Below are 22,509 nucleotides of genomic sequence, written 5' to 3' on the forward strand. Positions count from 1 at the left end.
TACGGGTATTGTTAATACGACGAGATCCAATCAATGATCTAGGTGCGATAGTCAGGGGCTAATAGCTTCGTATATCCGAGTCTATGACAACGACTTGATGCCCCAAGTGCAGATAGGTACCTAGTGATCAGTTGCACGTATGTCGTTGACATAAAGCACATGCAGTTGTACAGTACAAAACCGTTGTTGCTGTTGTGCCACCAGCGCCGTGTAGGTCTGTCCGGCTTTGGGAGTTTGGCTTGGAGCCTGCCGGGGTCAAAGACCACGCTGGTGTTCGGAACCGAGTCTAACGTACTATAGTAGATAGTCATCTTTAATAAGAGGAAAGTGCTGAACTCCCCGAGGTCCGTGAAGGAAATATATCCGACCGACTGCTACATGTAGTGCGTCACGCGTGCCTACCTTATGTCGTGGAACAGTAGCAGCTGGCTTTCATCCCCCGGTTGAGATTGAACATCTACCAGTGGGTTTCCCGAAGGATCTTCATAGTATTCTCATCCAGGCCTTGCCGTCTGCGACCACACTCAGGCTCTGGAGCTCGGGATGCAAGAACCAACACACCACCTGAAACTCAGCTCTGCCTTATGAGCCTTGGGTGGCTAGTACTCGTTGCTATTGCCGACTGCTGTCCTTCTTCGGGAATTGTGGACAGCCCCCAAACCCTTGACTTTCTCTTCTTTCTCCCCATGATTATCCTAAACCGTCAGGCCGTCTGTCACGCCATACACCACTAATCCGCTCTCATCACTGGCTCAGTTTTTACACCTATGAAGCAGCAGAATTTTTGCGGGACATATAGACAGCGCCACCGCCGTAATTGCGGAGCTTCTCTTTCAGAGCCTCATCAACCGCTTCAACAGCCTCGAAACCAAACCGCCGCCAGAACGGCCCCGTGCCATAGACCGACACAAGACAAGTAGTCGGGAAGCGGCTGGCAACCTCCTCAAGAAGCATGCGAATCCCTCCAGTTGCGTGCCCGCGCCCTCGGAGCTCGGGCAAGATTGCGACGTCGTGGATGTAGTACTGATCCGCGTCTTCGGGGATCTTGTGCAGCAGGCTGTCGAGAGCGGGGGGCTGGCCGTGGCGGATGGGATGGGAGATGGCGTAGCCGTATATCTTGTTGTTGTTGTTGTTGTCCCTGTCAGAGAGTATGAGACAGCCCTCCGGGAAGAGTTGTATGCGTTCTGTGAAGACGTAGTCGCTGTCAGGTAGGCTGGGGTGTACTGCGTCCCCGATCCGCAGGAGCTCGGGGATGTCGTCTACGGTCATTCTTTGCCAGGAAGCCATGATGTTGGATTGCGAGCTTGGTTTCAAGGCGCGGTGGAGCGGGTATCTGAGGGGGAAAGTTTTCCTGTGGGGTTGATCAGTGTGGGTGCTGTTGGCTCGGATGGGATTGCCTGGGGGAGGCAAGCCCAGCTGAGTGCCCGCAGTGGCCCCCAATATATACAGATGTGCTCGATGTTCCCCCTTCCCACTCAGCAGGGTGCTGGTCTTGCGATCTGGGCAGAAGGCTCGGGCATGGTATGTTCCAGGTTAAGATAAGCGGCTAATTCTTCGATATACACAGATAGGTACGAAGTAGTGTTGTCCGGATTAAGCGCAAACCTACGGTAGTACCTGAGTACCTAGTGGAAGGAGTTGCTACTATACTAGTACGGACATGCAATGTCCTGTACGTACATCATGATGTGTTTGGCTGGAAACCTGGAACATGAACCTTGAACGGTGAACCGGGCCTTGAGCCACTTTCAAGACAGTTGAACCACATAGATTCCTACCAGATCATAGGTGACACTGTTCTCAACCAGCCTGGGAGGACCTCAGACGCAAATCCCACCGCAATCCGCCCCTCCCTTGGCGGGGTCACAGTCATCCCTGGGATCATCGACGCAGACCTTGCCCTTTTCACGGCAGGGGAATCCCGCGATGCCGCCGCAGAACTTGAACCCGCCCTCGGGCTCCGTAACGCACATCCCAGCACAGTCTGCTCCTCCATTCGCCGGGTCACAGTCGTCGGTCGGGTCGTCGACACAGATCTGACCCTTTTCGCGGCAGGGGATGCCGGCGATGCCGCCGCAGAAGATAGGGGCCGGGACGCAGATGCCTGCGCAGTTCTCGCCCCGGTCGCAGGTGGGATCGGTTTTCTTGCAGATTTGTCCTGAGGGGCATGGGGCGATCTTGAAACCGCATGGGTGTTCCAGGCTGGGTTGGGAGCGTTGAGAGGTGGTCAGGGAGAGGGCTCCTACTGCGAGGAGCAGGAGGGTGGTGAGGGAATGGTGGTGCATGGCTGATGAGTGGGCTGGATTGGATTGAAGTTAGCTACTCGGGTGGTAAATGACAACACTTAGGTGAGGGCTCACCTGGTAATTTGATGTTGAGAGTTGAGCAGAAGTAGCGGGAGCAAGTGAGGTGTTTCCTTCCAGCCTTAAGCTCTATTGACGGGTCAGCAATGGTCCGTCTTATACTTCAACACATCCAGTGTTCAGCAGCGTCGTAGGAACCAGAAAACATCTCAGACTGTCATTGCAATTGCCAGATTTTTCGTGTTTGAATCGGTCTTGACTGAATTCGACCAGGCTTCTAGCCACGACGTCCGTTCCGGTATAGAAGGGCGTTCCGAGGTTCAAAGACGGTAAGCTGTCCGCAAAACTCTGGGAAGCCAAGCCGGAGTGCTACCACCGATTGCCATTTTGGCAAATACCAAACACCCGGTAGCAGGTGTTTTTCCTATTTTTAGTGCAAACACCTGTTGCGATAACTCCTGGCCACTCATGGTTTTCGTGGGCTTGCCTTAGCCAATACGCAGGGTGTGAGAAAGGGAGATAGAAGCGTGGTAGAGTGCATGCTGTACGTAATACTGACCAGCAGATTCAATCTCAGGATCCGCTGAAACTTCGTATTGAAGATTGACTACCTAGATTGAGACTCTAGTTCGCACATCTCTGGATGCACATCGCATGGCAGGCGACGAGGTGGGACTATGGCAGGCAAAGGAGCACGACAAGACGTCTAGCAGTAGCCTGAATGCATGCATGTGGTGGTGTCCACTATGTATAACCCTGTGGATATCCTAGGGAGGAGCCGGGTCACCATCGCCATCTCCGTACTCGCAGTGGCTTTGTTACAAACATGTAGGAACGCTGGGCCACGTAAAAGGGAAATCAGACGGGACTCAAGACGCATATCTGGGATCCTGGTCATAGGGATGGAGTCCTCGTCCTTGGAGACCATGCGCCGCCCCCTAATACAGACAATATTGCCATGGATTCGGAAGGGTAGGGAACAATGATAACTTAGAGAAGATTATTCTCCTTTGTACATGCTTTGGGACTCCCAGTTATCATGCATGAGTGTCGGCAGGGAATGTAGGTGTTCTGTTGGCTTGCCCCGAGCGAGTTTCAAGATGATCATGAACATGTTGAATCTTTTGTGAACTCATGGAGAAGAGTCTCAAGGAATTCCAGGGAGAAAGAGTCAGACTCGGACTCTCTACTTGGGATTGAGTTCAGCGAACAATGTGGGTTTGGTCACTTTGGTTCGTCTGTTTATACTCTCCGAGCCCCTATTGACATCCACCCAGGCTACTGGTACATGTACTGTACTCAATATGCAACGACGGGGTGAACGCCATGGCAAGCCTGACCTGATTTACGTTCGTTCCTGATGGTAAGGTACCTGAGATAGAGAGTTTGGGTGCTACAAACCAAAGAACTGCCGGTAGGTACCTAGGTACCGAGATTTACAAGATCAACATCCACCGCGTCCAAGCCCCTGAGTCGGTGGTACCAGTGAAGTCTCTTTGACGCTAAGTCGTATGGATACATACGAGTAGTCTGGGCAGGAGTCTTCAACTTGTCCCGTCAGTGGAGATTGGAGATGGCAGTACAGTAACTGACCAGACTCCATAGCGGCCCAGCCCCAGCGGCAGCTTGCCGCCTGCCCCGCATTGCGTCATTTTCTCAGTTCTCCTTTCAACGTTTGTATCGTTTGATCAGAGTCATCACATACCTCAGTTGACAGTTAAGTGTCTTCTCGCACTTCGTCCCACCCCTGGCAGTTCAGTTCTCGGAACCAGTGGGACTTCAGGTTGCAAACCAGCACACACCATCAATGGCTTCCAAACCACTCCGCGTGGGCTTCGTGCCGGAGCACTTCTCAACCCCCCTGCACTTCGCCAAGCAACACCACTCCCTATCCGCCGACCTGATCCCCTTCCCCTCCGGAACCGGGCACATGATCACAGCCCTCCGGTCAGGCGAAATCGACATTGGCGTCGGCCTAACCGAGGGCTGGGTCGCCGGCCTAGGCAAAACCCCCCAACCCAACGAACCTTCCGACGGCGGGTACCGCCTCATCGGCACTTACGTCGAGACCCCCCTGTGCTGGGCCATCTCGACCGGGGCAAACCGTTCCGAAATCGACTCGGTCGATGCCCTCAAGGGCGGGAAAATTGGCGTGTCCCGGATCGGATCGGGTAGCTATGTCATGGGCTACGTCCTGGCTGATGAGCGGTGTTGGCTTGCGCCTACCTCGGGGGTGGGTACGAGTAACGAGATGGGGTCGCCGTTTAAGGATTTTGTGGTGCTCAATACCTTTGAGAATCTACGCAAGGCGGTTAATGAGGGTGAGGCGGATTTCTTCATGTGGGAGCATTTCACGAGCAAACGGTACTATGACTCGGGGGAGATCAGGAAGGTGGGGGAGATCTATACCCCGTGGAGTAGCTGGATGATTGTTGCCTCGACGGGGCTGATTGGGGGTGAGGAGGGGAAGGACGCGAGGATGGATCCCCGTGTGGAGGAATTTCTTGAGAAGGTTAACTTGGGGATCAAGCATTTCAATGAGCATAAGGACGAGGCGGTTAAGTATATCAGCACGGAGCTGGATTACTCGGAAGAAGACGCACGGGCGTGGTTGGAGACTGTGAGATTTCCCGAGAGGACACAGGGAGTTGACCTGGAAGTGATATCGAAGACGGTCGATACTCTGTATAAAGCAGGAGTCTTGATTGAAGGCAAGGGAATGGGGCCAAAGGAGATGGTTGCAAAACCGCGATAACCAAGAGGTAGCAAGGGGCTCAGGGGTACGGAGTAAACGGTCAGTTCACCTCGAGCGAACAGTCGAGCGGCGGATCAATCTTAATGAGAGTCGCAGACTGAGACGACTAACCCTAGAGGTGCATCAAGAGATACAGAATCTCCAGTACCTCTAATATGTCTATATACTGTCACTGGGCTGTTGCACTCCAAATGAATCTGCCCTTGCTTACCCGACTCTCTAGTAAATGCAGGGCAGTCCCTCAGCTTGGTCAGAACTGACCTAGGAAATTCGACTAAGCCTTCAACTTTACAACCACCTTACACCACCCCTAGCCTCGCGCCTCACAGTCCCAAGACAGACATCCCAACCTACACCTAGGCACTCGGAGTCAAGACATAAATCTCCCCCTCCGCACTATTATCACTGCCCACAAACAGCCCCCGTCCCGCCGGATCCCACGCCGCCGCCGTCAACCGAAAACAGTTACTCATTGTCAACCCATTCGCCGTACAGCTCCCCGGATTTGTCGCGCTAAAAATATCCTTATACCCCGTCATACTATCCGGCGGCGCCACGGGGTCATACGCGCCATCCGCCGTGCGCGTGAAGGGGATCTGAACAACCTTGAACCCGGTCGGGGGCTGGCGGTCCCACGAGCCGTGGAAGGCGACGTACATGTTCTTGGCGTCCTTGTCGAAGGTATTCCAGATCGGGGCGGAGTGTGCCTGGAAGCTTAGGCGCGGGGGGATTGCTTTTTGGGAAGTGCATGACGCGTCGTTGAAGGTGCTGTTGGGGGAGACCACGAACATGCTGCCGGTTTTGAGCGACGTGCCGGGGAAGTTGGAGGCGTCCCAGACTGTGAAGCAGGTTGGGTAGCCGTACCATGCGTTGCGGACTGTTAGGGGGTTGCCGACTGTTGGGGAGAAAGGTGTTAGTGGATGGGGTCTGGATACGGGGGATATAGCAGCTCCAGAGCAACTTACGGTTGTTCAGTTCCTCGGCCGGATTGTTCTGGTGGATATCCCTGCGCTGGCCGTTTTCGGTGCGGGTGAAGTCCTGGTGAAGTCATCTCTGTTAGCTCGAAGTACACAAGACGTAGGGTTGTCTAGCCTGAGGCCTCTAGAGGCATGACCAGGACCTGGGCGGCGACTACATACATCTCCGCTGTTCTCCACGCCCCAAAATACTCCGCTCGGATCCGACACAAAACCGATCGTGTTGCGCAAGCCATAGCCATACACCTCGCCCTCGGTGTTATAGTTGAACCCGTTCGCAGGCGCCTTGCTGGTGTCAAAGATCTTGATGATGGCGCGCCCCGTGCTCGGTTGAGCCGCTGCCGTGTCGAAATTGGCGTTGCTACCGACCTGCAGCAGGATAAGATTCGGCTGCTGCGGCACAACGGCAATGGTCCGTGTAGAGTGAATGCCAGTCGACATACCCCTAACCACCGTCTTTTGGTTACTGATCTTCCGCGTAGCAGCGTCATAGCTCCAGCTGTAAGCCGTGGTCTCACCACTGGCATACAACGTCTTGCCGTCGGGCGTCAGTGCCAGTCCGTGGTTGAGCTGGTTGCCTTGGACGAGCATGGTGGTGCTGTTGATGCAGCCATCGGCGCCAAAGGTGTGCACCGAGATGCCCCGGGTGGCCTGGGCTACGAGCATGTTGCCCGCCGTGTCCCAGACAATAGTCCGGACCTGCTTCAGGCCGCCGGCAATCTTCATGGCCGACCATCCTGACGCGAGCGTGTACTGATATCGGAAGTTGCTGACACCAGAGCAGCTCCGTGGCACAGGCAGCTGCGGGACGGATTGAGCCTCGACACCTGTCAAGCCACACCATAAGCACATATCCTGACCTGTCCGGCATTCCGCTCTCAGAGAGGCTTACCGGCCACAGCCAGGGCTGATGCGGCCGCGGCAATGTCGATCCAGCGCATTGTTGCTTCGATGCAGTGATCTCTGCCAAGAACTCAAGCTTCTTGCTGTTGATCTGTTGATTCAGGGGTTGATCCGCGGCGGAATAGTCTCCGAATCAACAAGACTGCTTCTCGCCAAGAGGAAACAAGCTTTGCATATTTGTATGAGCCCAACCGGAGCCAAATCTAGATACCTTACCCTAACTTGGCATTGTACCGACACCAGGGGCCCGACCTGCTTGGCCGCTCATTTCCATATAAGCTGTCTTTTCCATTCATGTTCTGTCGCATGGTGGAGTGTTGCGGTGCACCTATTTCGGGATGAAAGGCTCAATATGGTTGTTGATAGCCTATTCGGCGACATTGCCCCGAACTGATTTTAAACGGCGGCGGCAGTCAACCGCCCCAACCCTTCCCCAACCCTATGTAACCGTAGGGGAATATCAACGTCCCGCCATTGGTCAAGACCTTGATTGATATTAATGGGCATTTCCACGTCATTTGCGTTCAGGGGAAAGGTCCTTGTCTTGCGTCAGAGCCGCCGGGAAAGCAGCACAAGCTTTTGACAAGACATTGGGGCGACTGGGCGCCGACGGGGCTGGTATGCCGAGGCTACGCCAGGCAGTACATGTAAGAAGTAGGGCTGATTGGTCGATGCATCCGTCCCTACTGGCAGACGCCGAGAGGAGACTCCTGTCTAGTCGTAGTTTTACCTCCGCAGGAGTACCAGCAACCACGTACTCCTGCTCTTTCCACGTGGCTGAAAATACCCTGTGGTAACAGGGGCTAGTCTCGGATCCAGCCTTCTTCCTACTGACTCAGTGCTCGAGGTACTAGTAGCCTGAGATTGGACTGCTGCCGTTTTGGTCCGGGATGTGAGGACAGGACCGCCTGCGGAGGGGCGGAGGGCGCCGGACTGTGGACATTCGCTCGGCGCCATCGTCCGCCGATTCAACCTTTCCGTTCTGGCTGGCCCTCTCTCGGCTTAGCCTTTAATCTTCCTCTCGGATTTGAAGATCCCCGACCTTTCTCTCGGCTTAGCCTTTAATCTTCCTCTCGGATTTGAAGATCCCCGACCTCTCCTCCGTAGGTGTTTCCTGTGCCTCTTCAGTTCTGGAGCCGGTCTCTGCGGCTCCTGTGCTGAAGACACTGCAGGACTAGCTTCGCCTCGTACCTCGTCGAACATCTTCTTTGTCCAGTCGAAGACGTTGTCGTGTCTGAACCCTTCCACTGAAAATCGACGACGGAAAAGCCCACGGAGGTAGGCGTAGTTCGGCTTGTCATCGAAAGGCAGGTGACGGGTATAGTCGATATACGTCGCGAACTCTTCGGGAAGGATAGCATCGCAAAGCTCTCTGCCAGACAGGCTCTCCTTCATCTTCTTGATCAGTGCCGCCTTCTCATCGTCCTTGGCTTTCAGGCCTTGCCTCAGAGTATAGGAAGATATATCTAAGAGACTCCAAGTCATCTCCCCATGATTGTTCTTCCTATGAATTAGCAAACACATAGACAGGATTAGAGCTAGGTACAGTACCTACCACGGCGGTTGTAGTTGTTGATACTTGCATACCGTATCGTCCCACCTACCGGGACACCTTCTAGATCCTTACAACGCTCAGCATCAGAGAACTCCTTGGCGAGACCGAAATCGATAGTATAGAGTATGTTGCCCTGCCGACCGGCCCCCATCAAGAAGTTGTCTGGTTTAATGTCTCGATGGAGGAAACCTCTGGAGTGAATGTACTCAATCCGGGAGATGGCCTGGTCGGCGATAAGGAGGATGGTCTTGAGCGAGAACCTTCGGTCGCAGTAGTCGAAGAGGTCTTCGAGCGACGGGCCCAGGGCATCAATAATGAGTGCATAGAAATCGCACTCCTGCCCAAACCACCGTACTCGGGGGATTCCAATCCCGCCCCCCAGCGCCTCGTATGTCCCTTCTCTCCCCGGAGCACCTCGGGCTTGTCACGAATATATATGAGCTTGATGGCGACCTCCTCGCCCGATTGCAGATCGGTACCTACTTGGTTAGTATGACAACTAGAGGAGCGAGTACTAGCACGTACCGGAATACACAAGGCCAAAGCCTCCCGCGCCAATCTTGTGATCAAGGCGGTACTGGTCGGCGATGACAATGTCCTCGGGGGTATGTCAGCAATTCCAGTTTGATAGAGCGGGTGGAGATTGTACAGTACCTTCATTTTCAGAGCAGGTAAAGAGGCACTGGAATTCTCGCAAAAGCACGCAGAATCAAACCGTCGGTACCGTACATCGGTGGTCTAAGACCACTTCCACTGAGAAAGTGGAGTCATTCAAGTTAGGTAGGTTGCTACATTTGACGCCGGCCAAGCAACCCGCGGCCCTGCGCAAGGGTTGGTGAGGAAGGTTGGTCTGGAGAGACGATAACATGTTTTTCTGCGTGAAATTCGAGATCTCTTACGTCTTTATAGAAATCCAGTCCACGGATCGAATTCCAGGCGTGGCTCCGTGGGCCAGGTGGTTCAATTCCAGGTCGATTGTTCCTGAATCCAAACCCTTCCCGACATGTCGTTAGGGGCCTACGACGTTCGTGGCTTCCAGGTTGGCCGGGAGCTAAAATGTGGCTAAGGGCCCCACTTGCACCCTGGTAGCCACTGCCCGGGTTTGAGGTTCATCTTAACTTCTCAACTGACATCTTGCAACCTTAAAGTGATTCCCCTGTTTTATTCCGCGTTCGCAGACGACTTCTTGCCGGAGCCTCATCTCAACAACCCCTTTGCGCGTTGGTTGTGTCGACGAGGCCATCTCAAGGCGGTTTCGGTTGATTAAGGTACCTACCCCAGCGCCCGCAATAAGTCAAGGATAGCTAAGCCAAGTCAAGCCGACCACCCGGCAAGCAAGCCAAACCGGCCTTCAGAATAAGCCAATTAAGCCAATTTGAAGGCCCTGTGTGTTTGCTTGACTTGAGTGGGTCCCCCTACTATAGTGGTGATACTTCCCGTGCTCCGTTGGCCACCTACCTACCCGTCAGGTCACCCATATACTACTGATATTTTCCATCCTCTATTAGCCCTATCTATCTATTTAGTCGCGAACAATGCACACCTATCTACATCTTCGTCGCCGTCCCGGTTTTTCCAAGTGTACATGGGACCAGGTTGTGTGTACGTACTGACTCGGTGTCGGAATAACCTCTTCCGAAGGCAGTCAAGCCGACTTGCAAGACTTGCAATCAAGCCAAATGGGCCAGAAAAAGAGCCAAGTAAGCCAATTCGAGGGCGTTGCTTGGCTTACTTGACTTATTGCGGGCGCTGACCTACCCACCCCGCAGGCCCTCACCATGGTATCCCTGCTGCTAGTGCAGGGTGGCTACATAATTTACTACTGGTTGATGCCTTCGCAAATGCGACGCGTTCAATGTCTCCCATCTACCGCATTCCCAAGCTTCCTGGTAGTTTCCGAGCCCAGAATAAACTCGGCCGATGCTGCAGAGTACACTGTCGCAGGCAACGACGCGTCTCAGCCCAATCATTCCCTGCCTCGCACACCACCATCTCAGGTCTGCATTGCCAACTCAGTACCGGCCCATCAGCGCGGCCTGGCTTTCCACATGGCTTTCCCTCGACCGGTGCCTTGTATAGTGGCTGCTAATGGCGAGCGCACAAAACCGAAAGAGAGCCCACGCAGACGACCTCTCACAAGAGCACCGGCCTAGCAAGAAGATCAAGTCGAGAGGGGGACTTCACGGGCTGCCAAATTTCCCGCCCGAGTTTTGGGACAACCTATCCAGGGTTCCCCTGACGCGTCGAGCACTGCGCGAACTCGACCGGCGAAAAAGAGCCCCAGGACCCGCGGCACCTGCAGTGTACACCAAAGATCTTGCCCGCTTTGCAAGACAGGGTGGCCCAGACCTTCGCCATCTTCGAGGGGTATGTCTACGATGATACTGATTGGCAATGGCCGCTGACTTCCTTTGTCTTAGTATGCCGACCTGAAAGGCGTGGTCCATACCATGGCTTCCCGCCGTTCAGCTGCTTCCTCAAGCCAACGAACAAAGTCCACGATTCGACGAAGGCATCGGGTGCCTCTTCTTCAACCAAGGCGACCTCAGCATACGATGATGCTTTCGAGCAGCATGCGATTGACAACGGTATATATCCTGAGGGGTATGAGTATCCAGACGGCCGCCAGACGCCGGAGCCAGCCAATGCCGACCAACTACGTTTGGAACTCTTAGCTGCAAGAGCTTCTCTTTCGCCATCGCAGTTCCCTGACTCCGCGTTCCAAAAACAAGAAGAACAAGACTGCGTCTGAAACCACCATAAAGCGCAATGTGATTCCGATTATCGCCGGGAGCTCCGACATCCTAAACGACGGAGACCTCCTCTTTACCAACATGGCCTCCATGACCGGAGGAGCAACTGTCAGAGCTATGCCGGATTTCTTTGATGGCGCCCGACTTGGCGATATCCACCCAAAAGATTCGAAACGAGGATGAGGAGGGCAACCTGAACAAACTGATCGTCCCTACGAGGCACGCCAGTGCGCCGGTAGCACCGAACTTTTTCCTCGAGACCAAAGGTCCTAGTGGAGGCGCCGATGTTGCGTTGCGACAGGCATTGCACGACGGAGCCATCGGCGCCCGCGCGATGCACTCGCTGCAGAACTACGGCGCAGAGGAGCCGACTTTCGACGGCAATGCGTACACCTACAGCTCGACATACCACGCCGGCACGGGCACGCTCCAGCTGTACGCGCACCACGTCGCGCCCCCGACCGCCCCAGACGGGCGCCCTGAGTACCACATGAGTCAGATTGAGGCTTATGCTCTCACGGGCAGCCGGAAGCGCTTTGTCGAGGGAGCTACAGCATTCCGAAATGCGAGAGATATGGCGCGCCGTCACCGCGACGGGTTTATCCAGAGCGCCAATGCAAGAGCACGCCAAACCGATGCAGAGGCGCCGCCTGAAGCAGAAAGTTCAAGTGCTGTGACAGAGCAGGACGAAGACTCAATTTCCGACGAATTCGTGGACTGAGAACCACGTTGGAGCGCAAATCATCGGCACCGCAAACTACGCTGTATCCCAGGAGGTGGGCGAGGGCCCGGCTCTTTCCGAGTACCCAAACGAAGAGGTGGAAGAACCCAGCCAGCAGTCAAGATCGCTTGGTGCTGCAGCACCAGGAATGAGCTTCGCTACAAGCTTTACGTCGAGCATTGCCGTACAGCCTGAGAGCCAAACCACTGGCAGTTCGAAGCGGAACAGAGTGTCTCACAGTCCTCCCTCGCATGCCCAGCCGCGCAAGAAGCACGACTCGGTCAAAAACAGGACACAGCGTAGTGCGCATCGGCGAGCAACTGGGTCCTTCGCGCAGGCCTCCACGTCAGCAGGTCCTGCTGCACCTCTGGAGGTTTCCGAGTCAGCTGAAGGATACTGGTCCTGGAGTGACGAATACCAGAGGTGGTACCATATGAACGAGGATGGGAATTGGATATGGGAAGATGGGGAGTAGTTCTGGCGTTATCGGATTGTATAGATGCACGGAGTTGAGCAGGCGTTGTCGGTATAGTTTGATCGTTGTTCCTTCTTGGATAGAATTTCTAATGGATACCCCCCTGGCCGCCTGGCGCCTCTCGGACGGACCATCTCGCATTTATTCGCAGGACAATAATTGTACTCATGGAGTTGCGTCCGGTTCGTATCATCAACACAGCAGCGGTGTGCGGAGGTGACGGGACTACTGCGATGTGGTCGACACAGGAACCCCTGAAATGCCGTGGCAACGAAGATGACTTGTGCAAGCGTCATGTTTCCAGTCTCCTTGCCAAATATCTCAAGGGTCTCAGGCTGTTCTCTCCATGCCGGATTTTGGTCCCAGAAGGTCATGGTAAGTACTACTAACCTCGGGAACAAACTGAACGGGCATCGTCAATAGGATCTCGTCGAGACACTATGTTGACGCAAAGACAGTTTGTTATCAAGTCAATAGCCTCGGCCTATCAGGGCCATTCTTGGGTTACCTTATTCGTCGACATTCCGAACACCGATGAAAATTTCCTCCTTGCACCCAAACAAAAGGGGTCAGGGGAGGTAAGCACATCATCATGATTGACCGTTCCCGAATTATCTGTCACACCCGAGTCTTTCCAGTTCTTCGTCGCCCAGCCTTCTCTCGAGGTGTTCACATATGGAATCCGTCCGTGCATGCTAGCTTCAGAGCTGCTTTCTCATCGACTACGCCAGAAAGAAACAATGCAAAAGTTCGACCTCTAACATACAACCCGATCAGCGATGTCGAGTCACTCGAGAACTACGTGCCCGGTGGTTACCATCCCATCATGATTGGGGACATGCTCCGCGACAGATATCGGGTAGTGGACAAGCTTGGCTTCGGCGGCTACTCCACGGTCTGGCTCGCAAAAGATACACAGCTCAAATGCTACGTCGCCGTCAAAGTCGGCACTGCAAACTCACCGCTTCGGGAAACGGCAATCTTGCGAGAAATCTCCAGGCCAGTATCGGTTCCTCCACCTGCGTCTCAGGGACGTTCCTCTATCCCCTGCCCGTTGGACGAGTTTGAGTTGAAGGGCCCAAACGGCACACATCCGTGTTATACGATGACTCTGGCTGAATGCGACCTTCGAACTGTTTCTTATACTCGGCTGTTCCCGATCAATGTGGCACGGGCGCTGTCAGGGGAGGTTGTGCTAGCGGTCGCCTATTTGCATGCGAGAGGATATGCTCATGGAGGTATGCTGTGGCAGTTCGTTTTCCTGCTTTTTCTATGACCCGGTAGGATATTGAACTGATCAGGACTGATGATATCCTCCCTCTAGATATCCACCCCAAAAACATACTTACCCGTTCCCAGTCCCGGTTGCACGAACTCTCAATCGCCCAGCTCTACCAACAATACGGCGAACCCGAGACGATCCCAGTCAAACGACGCGACGGGAAGCCCCTTCCACCAAACGTCCCCAGCATAGTCGTCGCCCCGCTTAACCTTGCCAACGGCAAACGAGCCGAAGAGTTCACCCTTGGTGCCGACACCCGGATCCTGCTCAGCGATTTCGGCGAAGCCTACACTCCAAACTCTGCGTCGCCCCGTCTTGGGAGAGACTGCCATACCCCCCTAGGCTGTCGACCTCCAGAGGCGCGGTTCGAACCGGACTCCCCGCTTTCTTATCAGTCGGACATCTGGAGCTTGGGTGTAACGATTTGGGAAATCCTGGGCATGAAAGGTTTATTTAGCAATGAGTTTACTACGCTAGATGAGGTTACCGCGCAACAGGTTGATGTTTTGGGAGCAATGATGATGCCTGTGGGTTGGTGGGAGCGCTGGGAGGAGAGGGCGCGGTTTTTTGATGAGGGTAGGCGTCCGCTGGGAGATAGGGAGGTGTGGCCTACACTAGAGGAGGCGTTTGAGGAGTTTGTGCAGAAGTATAGGCGGAGGCGGCCGGATGTTGGGGTGTTTGGGGAGGATGAGACGGTGGTGATTCTGGATTTGATGAGGAGGATGTTGGCGTTTCGGCCGGAGGAAAGGCCGTCGGCGGAGGAAGTGCTGAGGTCGGAGTGGATGACCAAGTGGGTTCTGCCGGATGTTGAGCGGAGTCGGTGTGCCAGTGAGGCAGCAGAAGGTACTTCGTACTAGTAATGCATGTACATACATTTAGACGGCCATATCCGTCACGATGGAATGAAGATTACTGCCACTAACTCACATCTACTGCGTGGTTTCGGCATAACAAGCGACGTTTAATGTCAAAACACCGTGATAGAGCTGAATCGCCATGACCATATTGCACAGGCGGGACATCTCGGGTACCTTTATCCCGGCCTAGGCGATTTGCGCCAATATAAATGATAAAGTAGGCCCCATAGTTCGTCTGAATGTGACCCTTGAACGCCGCCTAACTGGTCCTTGGACTCGATGGTATCCATTTTGGACGTACTAGTGACGTGCAGCGACTGGAGGTGGAACTTGTCGCTCAGTAAGCACAATGTAGGTCCCAGCCCCCCTCTCTACACCAGCCCCCTGAGATCAATAGTCATGTACTAAACAATTACATACCTTATTACACCTCTAGTCTGCTTGATTCATACATCTCTGCTTCGGGACCTCTGCAGTCTTTAGGTTGAATCTCGACACGGATAGCACAGAACTCATCCCGTCCGTCCCTTCACTCGGTCAACATCACCGCACATAATGCCTCTCCACTTCCTGGCGTTGCTCCATCCCAAACCCGACAAGGTTGCCCGTGTGAGTGATATCGCATTGATCCTGGAATCCGCTTGGAATGGCTAGTTAAACAACGACATTACCTCTCAGGTCGAAGAGATTGCACAGTCAGTCTGCGAATATGTCCACGAAAACGAGCCAGGGGTCCTGAAATACCAGTGGTTTCGAACTGGATACCCCGAGAAGCCGATGATTGTCGTCTTGGAGACGTAGGTTATGTCCCTGATGTCTCCTCGTTCCACGTTTGGGTCCTGAGTCCTGACTTTGGACACTACCGACAGATACCTTGACCAGGCTGCAGTGGATACGCACAAGGCGAGCTCAAAATTGGCCTGGCTCGTTGAGGTTTCTCAAAAGGAGGACAATATGACGGCTCCTATTGAGCTACTCCCGCTCGAAGAGTTTGCGGGGTGGGAAAGTCGGTCTTGATTCTTGAACGGGAAGGTTCGCTGGGATTTGGTATGCTGGTAATGGTGGCTCTGAAATCGGCTATGAACGTTTGATGCCTTCTATGCAACCGTACTTCATTTGTTGAGTGGTACGTGTACCCAGGGCTGGCTGTTATCCAGCATGATCACTACCTGAGAATTGAATTCGCCCGAAAGATCATCAGGACAGACTCACGAACTCCACAAAGAAGAAGTGCCAGAACAGTGTCTCCAAGCTGCAATATCCGTTGACTTGCTTTTGACAGGGCATTGCGATTAGACCTGACTAACGATGTCGTTGATGGCGGCAACCACTCCCTGAGTGGCGGTCAAGTTCGGGCAATGGCCCGTAGCCAACTCAAACGTCCGCACCGACCGGCCCGCCTTCTCCATGCCCTCGACAAAGTTCTTCTGGTAATCAATGGGAATGGTCATGTCGGCGGTGGTGTAGATATACGAAACAGGTATCTCGCGCCACGCCGCGTGCTTGCTCGGCTGGTACATGCCATTACCGTTCCAACGCACCAGCGTACCAAGATACTCATCGACCTCGGCCTCAGGCACATCGCTCTCTCCTACAAGCAGCATCTTGGGGTTCCGGTTGAGGCAGGTCTTGTCCTCGGGGTCGATATCGAACGCGATGGGCACCAGGTCGTTGTGGCCGAACTCGGCAACCTTGTCCATCATGGCAGTGCCTTCGGGCACCGCGTACGCGGTCAGGTAGACCAGATGCGACACGCCGCCCCGGAGGCCCTGCGCGGCGCGGCTCGAGACGGAAAGGCCGTGCAGCGCATTGGTGCCGACCTGACCGCCGTAGGAATGCATCAGGGCAACGACGGAACGGCCGGCCCGCACAAGGCTCGACACGTAGTAGCGGATTAGGTCTGAGTCGCTGTAGAGGTCGGCATTTGGAGGTCGCGTCTGTCCATCCGAGTTAAACTAGGATCGTAGATACCTGAAGGCTGTGGAAGTCTTTACCTGGTTTGTGGAGGGAAGGCGTGGGCAGTGAACCTCGTAGCCAGCGTCTTCGAGGGCCATGATGAGCTTCTCGTAGCTCTCGGGGACGTGCCAGCCGCCGTGGATGATAACAATGGTCGGTTTCGTGACTGACATGTCTGCTGTGTTGGTGATGCTTTGGACGCAAATAGTACCTGCTTCGCTGGGCTGATGCTTGAACCAAGGGCAAGATATGGCGAATGCGAGTGCAAGAACAGGAGGAGACGCACGAAAGAGCAGGAATTGGACGAGTTTGGGAGAATGCGGCGAAGACCCATTCAAGTTGACAAGTTGGTAGTAGCGGGGCGAGCATGCTTTACATGTATGCACTCATGTAACATGTTGAACCAACAACTGTTGTTGGTTTAACTTGATTTGCATCGTCTCCGGCCTCTGGACTGCACCGCAGGTCACCGCCGCACTCAAGCGTTTACAGTTACACTGTTGCCAAAGATCGTAGGCGCCCCCTATTTGGACCGGGCCCCAGGTTGCAGAAGATGAAAGTGGAAAGATGGACGAATAGCTTGACGGTTTGGATAAGTAGCAGACTCCCCCAAAGCTACGGTCTTGTGTTTGTGTTGTTGCAGTGGTGTCTTCGTCCGGTCTTTGGTAGAAACCTCCTTGCGGATTCTCATGCTTTAACTCGTCACTTTACATTTTACAATGTCGACCGCCGATGAGTTGCCCGCACTCCACCCATATGCGGTTAGCCCAGGTGCCTCTGTTCACATCATCATTGCCTGCATCTTTACCTTGCTAGCTACGATTTGTGTCGTGCTTCGCTTTGTACAACGCCGTCGGAGCCGCGAGTTCTGGTGGGACGACTGGGCCATTTTGGGCTCACTCATCTTCGCCTTTGGCGGCGTCTTGCTTTGCACCTTGCTGATCTCGGCGCCATCCATCGGCGCTGCAGGATATCACATCAACACATACACGGTCGATCAGCTCAACACGTACTTCAAGCTTATGCTCGCCGCCAACGTCCTGTACAATCCCAGCATTGCACTGTCCAAGGCCTCCATTCTCTTCTTCTACCGCCGTATCTTCTCAGTCGATGGCCAGTTTCTGATGTTTATGCGCATCATGGGCTTCTTCGTCATTGGGAACTGTCTCGCTGCCATGCTCGGCCTCATCTTCTCCTCCAATCCCGTCGAGGCTCAATGGAACGTGGGCATGCCTGCCACAACCATCAACGGCCCAGCGTTTTGGGCTGTCATGGCGGTAGTCAACATTGTTTTGGAAATGGCCATGCTTGCCATTGCTCAGATCAAGGTCTGGAAGCTCCAGCTGTCTCCGCGGAAGAAGTTCTTAATATCTGGCGTCCTCTTGCTGGGTGCCTTGTAAGTTTCTGACTTTTGCCGTGAAGGTCTTGGGGCCATTGGCATTTTGACAAAGCTAATCTTCGGTGAGTACGATTATCGCAAGCATTCTGCGCATTGTTTACCTACTTACCGTCGACGTTTCCGATATGACCTGTAAGTGTGGCCGACTGCTCTCCTGGACGAGCCTTAATGCTGAGCTTCGATTGCCACAGACACAATCACCACTCCTGGCATCTGGACCAACGTGGAAATGAACCTGTCAATCATTTGCGCCTGCCTCCCTATGCTCTATAACCTCTTCCGTCGCACAAGGGGGAAAGGAAACACGACGGCCAGGAGCACGGATTGGACACCTAGGCACCAAGGTGGTGTAGTCACTATCGGAAGTGGACCAAGCAAGCTCATGGCCCCCTTCAAGAGCAGCCAGTATCTCGATTGTGAGACTGCTTTGCCAAACTCTCATGGGTACCACGCCATCGTGGAGGCTGACCGTGGCACGGAGACGCACAGCATGAAATCCCTTGACCCAGTTCGTGTGCGAATGGAATATACTGTTAGCTAGATTCTCTCAGTAACCTCTCAAGCCACGCTCGCATGAGGTCGGGTTGCTGAAGGAGGCATGCGAAAAGGGATGACAACCAACAAATTCGCTGGGGCAAAGCTGGCCGAGTCTCCGTACCACCTTTGCCCCGCGAAAGCAAATGGGTCACGATGGATTCTGTTGGACTAAAAACCACGAAAAATTCCAATCAGAGAGAAAATTAGGTAAATAATGGCAGTTCAACTTCGAGCTTTGCTCGGCCAAAACACTGGGCCCACTGCTTCAAAGCATGCCAACCTAATTGCCAATAGGTGGCCAAACGACAGGGGTTTGTGGCACCGCCATGGTGGCTGCTGAATTAACCCCACCATCCAAACCGCCCTCCAACCCAAGACTTGACACCACCTGTAATCGACATCGAGGCGAGGTCGCAAAAACTTCCGATTTTCTCTGCCGGCTTCCAAGCCGTGGACGCCCGTCATGGTTCTTCAAGATCTCGGTCGCCGCATCAATGCGGCCGTCAGTGACCTGACAAGAGCGCCAAATCTTGACGAAAAGGCAAGTTGATTTGAAGTCCTCTTAGCCCCAGACTGCGCCGAAGCTGCCCGGCACTGGCTCCCATACTGATGACTGACTCTGTTGCGACTTGCAGGCGTTCGATTCCATGCTCAAGGAGATATGCGCCGCACTTCTCGAAGCCGATGTCAACGTGCGACTGGTCAACCAGCTACGCAAATCGATCCGCGCCACCGTCAACTTCAAAGAGCTACCGCCTGCTGTGAACAAGAAGCGCCTGATCCAGAAAGCCGTCTTCGACGAACTCGTCCGCCTCGTCGATCCACACGCAGAACCATTCAAACCGAAGAAGGGAAAGTCCAATGTCATCATGTTTGTCGGCCTGCAGGGCGCCGGCAAGACCACAACCTGCACAAAACTCGCCCGCCACTACCAGTCACGCGGCTTTCGTGCCTGTCTCGTGTGCGCCGATACCTTCCGCGCTGGCGCCTTTGACCAACTGAAGCAGAACGCCACCAAGGCCAAAATTCCCTACTATGGCAGCCTGACCGAGACCGACCCTGCCGTCGTTGCGCGGGACGGTGTCGAGAAGTTCAAGAAGGAGCGGTTCGAGGTGATCATTGTCGACACATCAGGCCGGCACAGGCAAGAGAGCGCGCTCTTCCAGGAGATGGTGGACATCCAATCAGCCATCCGGCCCGACGAGACAATCATGGTGCTGGATTCCTCCATCGGCCAGCAAGCCGAAGCGCAGGCCAAAGCCTTCAAAGAGGCAGCCGACTTTGGCGCCATCATCATCACCAAGACCGACGGGCACGCCGCGGGCGGCGGAGCCATCTCGGCCGTTGCCGCGACGCACACTCCCATCGTCTTCATCGGCACCGGCGAGCACATGCTTGACCTCGAGCGGTTCGTCCCGCGGAACTTTATCAGCAAGCTCCTCGGCATGGGCGACATGGCCGGGCTGGTGGAGCACGTGCAGAGCCTGAAACTCGACCAAAAGGAAACCATCAAGCACATCACCGAAGGCATCTTCACCATCCGCGACCTGCGCGACCAGCTACAAAACATCATGAAGATGGGCCCGCTGAGCAAAATGGCCGGCATGATCCCGGGGATGAGCAACATGATGCAGGGCATGGACGACGAGGAGGGCTCGCTCAAACTAAAGCGCATGATCTACATCTGCGACAGCATGACGGACAAGGAGCTTGATAGCGACGGGAAGATCTTTGTCGAGCAGCCGACCCGCATGACGCGCGTGGCGAAGGGTTCAGGGACGACGGTGCGTGAGGTTGAGGATTTGCTCACGCAGCAGCGCATGATGGCGGGCATGGCGAAGAAGATGGGGGGGAATATGAAGAATATGCAGCGCGCGCAGAGTGCCATGGCGGGGGGGAACAAGGCACAGCAGCTTGCGGCTATGCAGAAGAGGTTGCAGAGTATGGGTGGTGCGGGAGGGGCGGGGGGGTTGCCGGATATGGGGAGTTTGATGAAGATGTTTGGTGGTGGTGGTGCTGGGGGTGCCGGGGGGTTGGGTGGGATGGATATGAATGCTATGATGAGGCAGATGAGTGGTATGATGGGAGGGCAGGGACTCGGAGGCGGGCGTGGAGGGCGGAGATGATTCCAAGTTGGATTTCTGGGGGTTTGCTGCGCGGTCGTTGTTGGTAACTTTTATCCTATGCATTTGCATTGTCCGGCGTTAAGGTACATGTAATCGCGCACGCGCCAACTCGCTGATGGTTTTGGCATCGTTTCCCTCTTGCTTGGAAGTTGGAACCGTTTTGACATGGCATCATTGCTCCGACAATTCCCCTGGCCCGGCCGGGCATGGAAACCGCTTACCTTCTCTTACCCCAATTTCACGCGCATCCCTTTAGGTGAAAAACTGGAGGAGGAGCGTCTTCCTGGTTACGTCGTGTCGCGTTACTACCCTGTCCGCCTCGGCCAAGTCTTCAAGAACCGCTATCAGATTGTGGGCAAACTGGGCTTTGGAACGAGCTCAACCGTTTGGTTGGCCCGCGATCTAGAGTATGCCCGCCAGACCTCATTCCACTCACCGCGAGATTTATTACATATGCTAACAGGTTACAGCGGTCGTCGCCATGTGACGCTGAAGCTCTTTATACACTCCGAGTCCCTAGGTAGCCAGGTAGACCACGAGCTTGCGATATACAAGCGCATCTCAGCATCATCTAAGGATACAAAACACCCCGGCCGTGGCGCTGTCAGGGAACTCCTCGACTCTTTTGATGTGGCTGGGCCAGACGGATGTCACCGGTGTCTAGTACACCCCCCACTGTGGGAGAGTGTCTTGACTTTCCTCCACCGTAACCCAGTGAGGAGGTTGCCGGCGCCTGTACTGGCCTTTGTCCTCCGCCGGCTGTTCCTTGCGTTGGATTTTTTGCATACGGAATGCAACGTCATTCATACAGGTGCATACTACCCCCTGTCCATACGATCTGATATCGGTCGTGCTAAGCTGTTGGGAGGGTAGATATCAAAGCGGATAACATCATGTTTGGCATTGAGGATGACTCTGTCTTTAGCGCGTTTGAAGAGCAAGAGTTGCGCGATCCGTCGCCGCGAAAAGTTGTGGACGGCGAGAGAACCATCTACATGTCACGCGAGCTCAGGATGCCAAAGAACTGGGGTGCGCCGGTGCTGTGTGATTTTGGGTCGGCTGTGGTGAGGGACAGGGAGCATTCGGAGGACGTGCAGCCTGATATATACAGAGCGCCGGAGGTTATACTTGAAGCGCCCTGGTCGTACGAGGTGGATATCTGGAATATCGGTTGCATGGTAAGCATCGGGACGGGCATGGGGCTCTGATGGTCTAAGAACTGACCTGTGATCTTGCTGACTGTTCTTTTAGATCTGGGACCTCTTTGAAGGCGGTCACCTCTTTACAGGACACGATCCAGAGCATCAAACCTATCGCAGCCGAGCGCATCTTGCGGAGATCATTGCCTTGCTTGGACCGCCTCCGCAGGGCCTTCTCAACCTGGGGAAATCAAGCCACAAGTTCTTCACGTATACAGGTAACCCAATCTGGCTTCCGTGGACAACCAGTCTTTCTTCCGTTATTACTGACACACACCGTTCTGCAGGCGATCTCCGCTCGGATATTCCCGTCCCGGATCGCGTGTCGCTCGAGGAGAGAGAAACCAGCCTGGAGGGAGAGGGCAAAGAGAAATTCTTCGCCTTGATGCGGAAGATGCTCCAGTGGGAACCGTCAAAGCGTGCTTCGGCGAAGGAGCTGGCTGATGATGAATGGATTATGGGATATATGTAGAACTGATGTTGAATACCCGGGCGGCCAGTGCCCCTGGGAAGATTCTGGGATGGCCAGTCGCCATCCATGTGTCTCTGACTACTAGTACCGTTGTATAAGGTACCTAAGGTACTCAAGAAGTTGTGCACTGTACCTGTATGAGAAAATCTGGGTCATATTAAGGGGTATCAGCCGTTCTTACAGAAAACTCTTAACGTATGCTTCGAATCCGGACAAACAAAGACTATATACTGAAACAT

General features: G+C 54.3%; 12 protein-coding genes across 12 annotated transcripts; 7 read left to right on the forward strand and 5 right to left on the reverse strand.

Moving 5' to 3' along the window:
• Positions 1-383: 383 nt before the first annotated feature.
• N656DRAFT_785091 (uncharacterized protein) lies at positions 384-1,382 on the reverse strand. Its single transcript, XM_064816300.1, has one exon. The coding sequence runs from the start codon at positions 1,267-1,269 to the stop codon at positions 766-768; it is 504 nt and encodes a 167-aa protein (XP_064665174.1). The 5' UTR covers positions 1,270-1,382; the 3' UTR covers positions 384-765.
• A 206-nt stretch (positions 1,383-1,588) lies between these two features.
• Positions 1,589-2,612, reverse strand: N656DRAFT_849281 (uncharacterized protein). Its single transcript, XM_064819335.1, has 2 exons — positions 2,361-2,612; positions 1,589-2,299 (listed from the first exon to the last, which is right to left on the reverse strand). The coding sequence occupies exon 2, from the start codon at positions 2,283-2,285 to the stop codon at positions 1,821-1,823; it is 465 nt and encodes a 154-aa protein (XP_064665175.1). The 5' UTR covers positions 2,286-2,299; positions 2,361-2,612; the 3' UTR covers positions 1,589-1,820.
• Positions 2,613-3,953: 1,341 nt separating this feature from the next.
• Positions 3,954-5,339, forward strand: N656DRAFT_785093 (uncharacterized protein). The gene has a single exon (XM_064816301.1). It carries the CDS (start codon positions 4,111-4,113, stop codon positions 5,056-5,058), a length of 948 nt encoding a protein of 315 aa, XP_064665176.1. The 5' UTR covers positions 3,954-4,110; the 3' UTR covers positions 5,059-5,339.
• Positions 5,340-5,414: 75 nt separating this feature from the next.
• N656DRAFT_719664 (soluble quino protein glucose dehydrogenase) lies at positions 5,415-6,887 on the reverse strand (the record flags this gene model as incomplete). Its single annotated transcript, XM_064812388.1, has 3 exons — positions 5,415-5,953; positions 6,024-6,096; positions 6,198-6,887. 3 exons carry the CDS (start codon positions 6,885-6,887, stop codon positions 5,415-5,417), a joined length of 1,302 nt encoding a protein of 433 aa, XP_064665177.1.
• A 1,105-nt stretch (positions 6,888-7,992) lies between these two features.
• On the reverse strand, positions 7,993-9,153 carry N656DRAFT_772450 (kinase-like protein; the record flags this gene model as incomplete). Its single annotated transcript, XM_064813932.1, has 5 exons — positions 7,993-8,052; positions 8,130-8,404; positions 8,494-8,913; positions 9,019-9,091; positions 9,148-9,153. 5 exons carry the CDS (start codon positions 9,151-9,153, stop codon positions 7,993-7,995), a joined length of 834 nt encoding a protein of 277 aa, XP_064665178.1.
• A 2,174-nt stretch (positions 9,154-11,327) lies between these two features.
• Positions 11,328-11,967, forward strand: N656DRAFT_772451 (uncharacterized protein; the record flags this gene model as incomplete). Its single annotated transcript, XM_064813933.1, has 2 exons — positions 11,328-11,354; positions 11,413-11,967. 2 exons carry the CDS (start codon positions 11,328-11,330, stop codon positions 11,965-11,967), a joined length of 582 nt encoding a protein of 193 aa, XP_064665179.1.
• A 1,067-nt stretch (positions 11,968-13,034) lies between these two features.
• Positions 13,035-14,581, forward strand: N656DRAFT_719683 (kinase-like protein; the record flags this gene model as incomplete). Its single annotated transcript, XM_064812389.1, has 2 exons — positions 13,035-13,680; positions 13,767-14,581. The coding sequence occupies 2 exons, from the start codon at positions 13,035-13,037 to the stop codon at positions 14,579-14,581; spliced, it is 1,461 nt and encodes a 486-aa protein (XP_064665180.1).
• A 427-nt stretch (positions 14,582-15,008) lies between these two features.
• On the forward strand, positions 15,009-15,598 carry N656DRAFT_849286 (uncharacterized protein; the record flags this gene model as incomplete). The annotated part of the gene is made up of 3 exons (XM_064819336.1): positions 15,009-15,190; positions 15,260-15,378; positions 15,451-15,598. Exons 1-3 carry the CDS (start codon positions 15,137-15,139, stop codon positions 15,596-15,598), a joined length of 321 nt encoding a protein of 106 aa, XP_064665181.1. The 5' UTR covers positions 15,009-15,136.
• Positions 15,599-15,873: 275 nt separating this feature from the next.
• On the reverse strand, positions 15,874-16,710 carry N656DRAFT_772453 (alpha/beta-hydrolase; the record flags this gene model as incomplete). The annotated part of the gene is made up of 2 exons (XM_064813934.1): positions 15,874-16,518; positions 16,576-16,710. The coding sequence occupies 2 exons, from the start codon at positions 16,708-16,710 to the stop codon at positions 15,874-15,876; spliced, it is 780 nt and encodes a 259-aa protein (XP_064665182.1).
• Positions 16,711-17,256: 546 nt separating this feature from the next.
• N656DRAFT_763060 (uncharacterized protein) lies at positions 17,257-18,701 on the forward strand (the record flags this gene model as incomplete). Its single annotated transcript, XM_064813285.1, has 4 exons — positions 17,257-17,933; positions 18,004-18,068; positions 18,128-18,352; positions 18,426-18,701. The coding sequence occupies 4 exons, from the start codon at positions 17,257-17,259 to the stop codon at positions 18,428-18,430; spliced, it is 972 nt and encodes a 323-aa protein (XP_064665183.1). The 3' UTR covers positions 18,431-18,701.
• Positions 18,702-18,707: 6 nt separating this feature from the next.
• N656DRAFT_504230 (signal recognition particle protein) lies at positions 18,708-20,682 on the forward strand. Its single transcript, XM_064809869.1, has 2 exons — positions 18,708-19,014; positions 19,109-20,682. The coding sequence occupies exons 1-2, from the start codon at positions 18,937-18,939 to the stop codon at positions 20,597-20,599; spliced, it is 1,569 nt and encodes a 522-aa protein (XP_064665184.1). The 5' UTR covers positions 18,708-18,936; the 3' UTR covers positions 20,600-20,682.
• On the forward strand, positions 20,521-22,504 carry N656DRAFT_785103 (serine threonine protein kinase, CMGC group). Its single transcript, XM_064816302.1, has 5 exons — positions 20,521-21,006; positions 21,070-21,410; positions 21,473-21,777; positions 21,851-22,016; positions 22,086-22,504. The coding sequence occupies exons 1-5, from the start codon at positions 20,765-20,767 to the stop codon at positions 22,268-22,270; spliced, it is 1,239 nt and encodes a 412-aa protein (XP_064665185.1). The 5' UTR covers positions 20,521-20,764; the 3' UTR covers positions 22,271-22,504.
• Positions 22,505-22,509: the final 5 nt, after the last annotated feature.

The sequence above is a fragment of the Canariomyces notabilis genome, assembly GCF_033297395.1.
Source record: "Canariomyces notabilis strain CBS 508.74 unplaced genomic scaffold N656scaffold_40, whole genome shotgun sequence".
Classification (NCBI taxonomy): domain Eukaryota; kingdom Fungi; phylum Ascomycota; class Sordariomycetes; order Sordariales; family Chaetomiaceae; genus Canariomyces; species Canariomyces notabilis.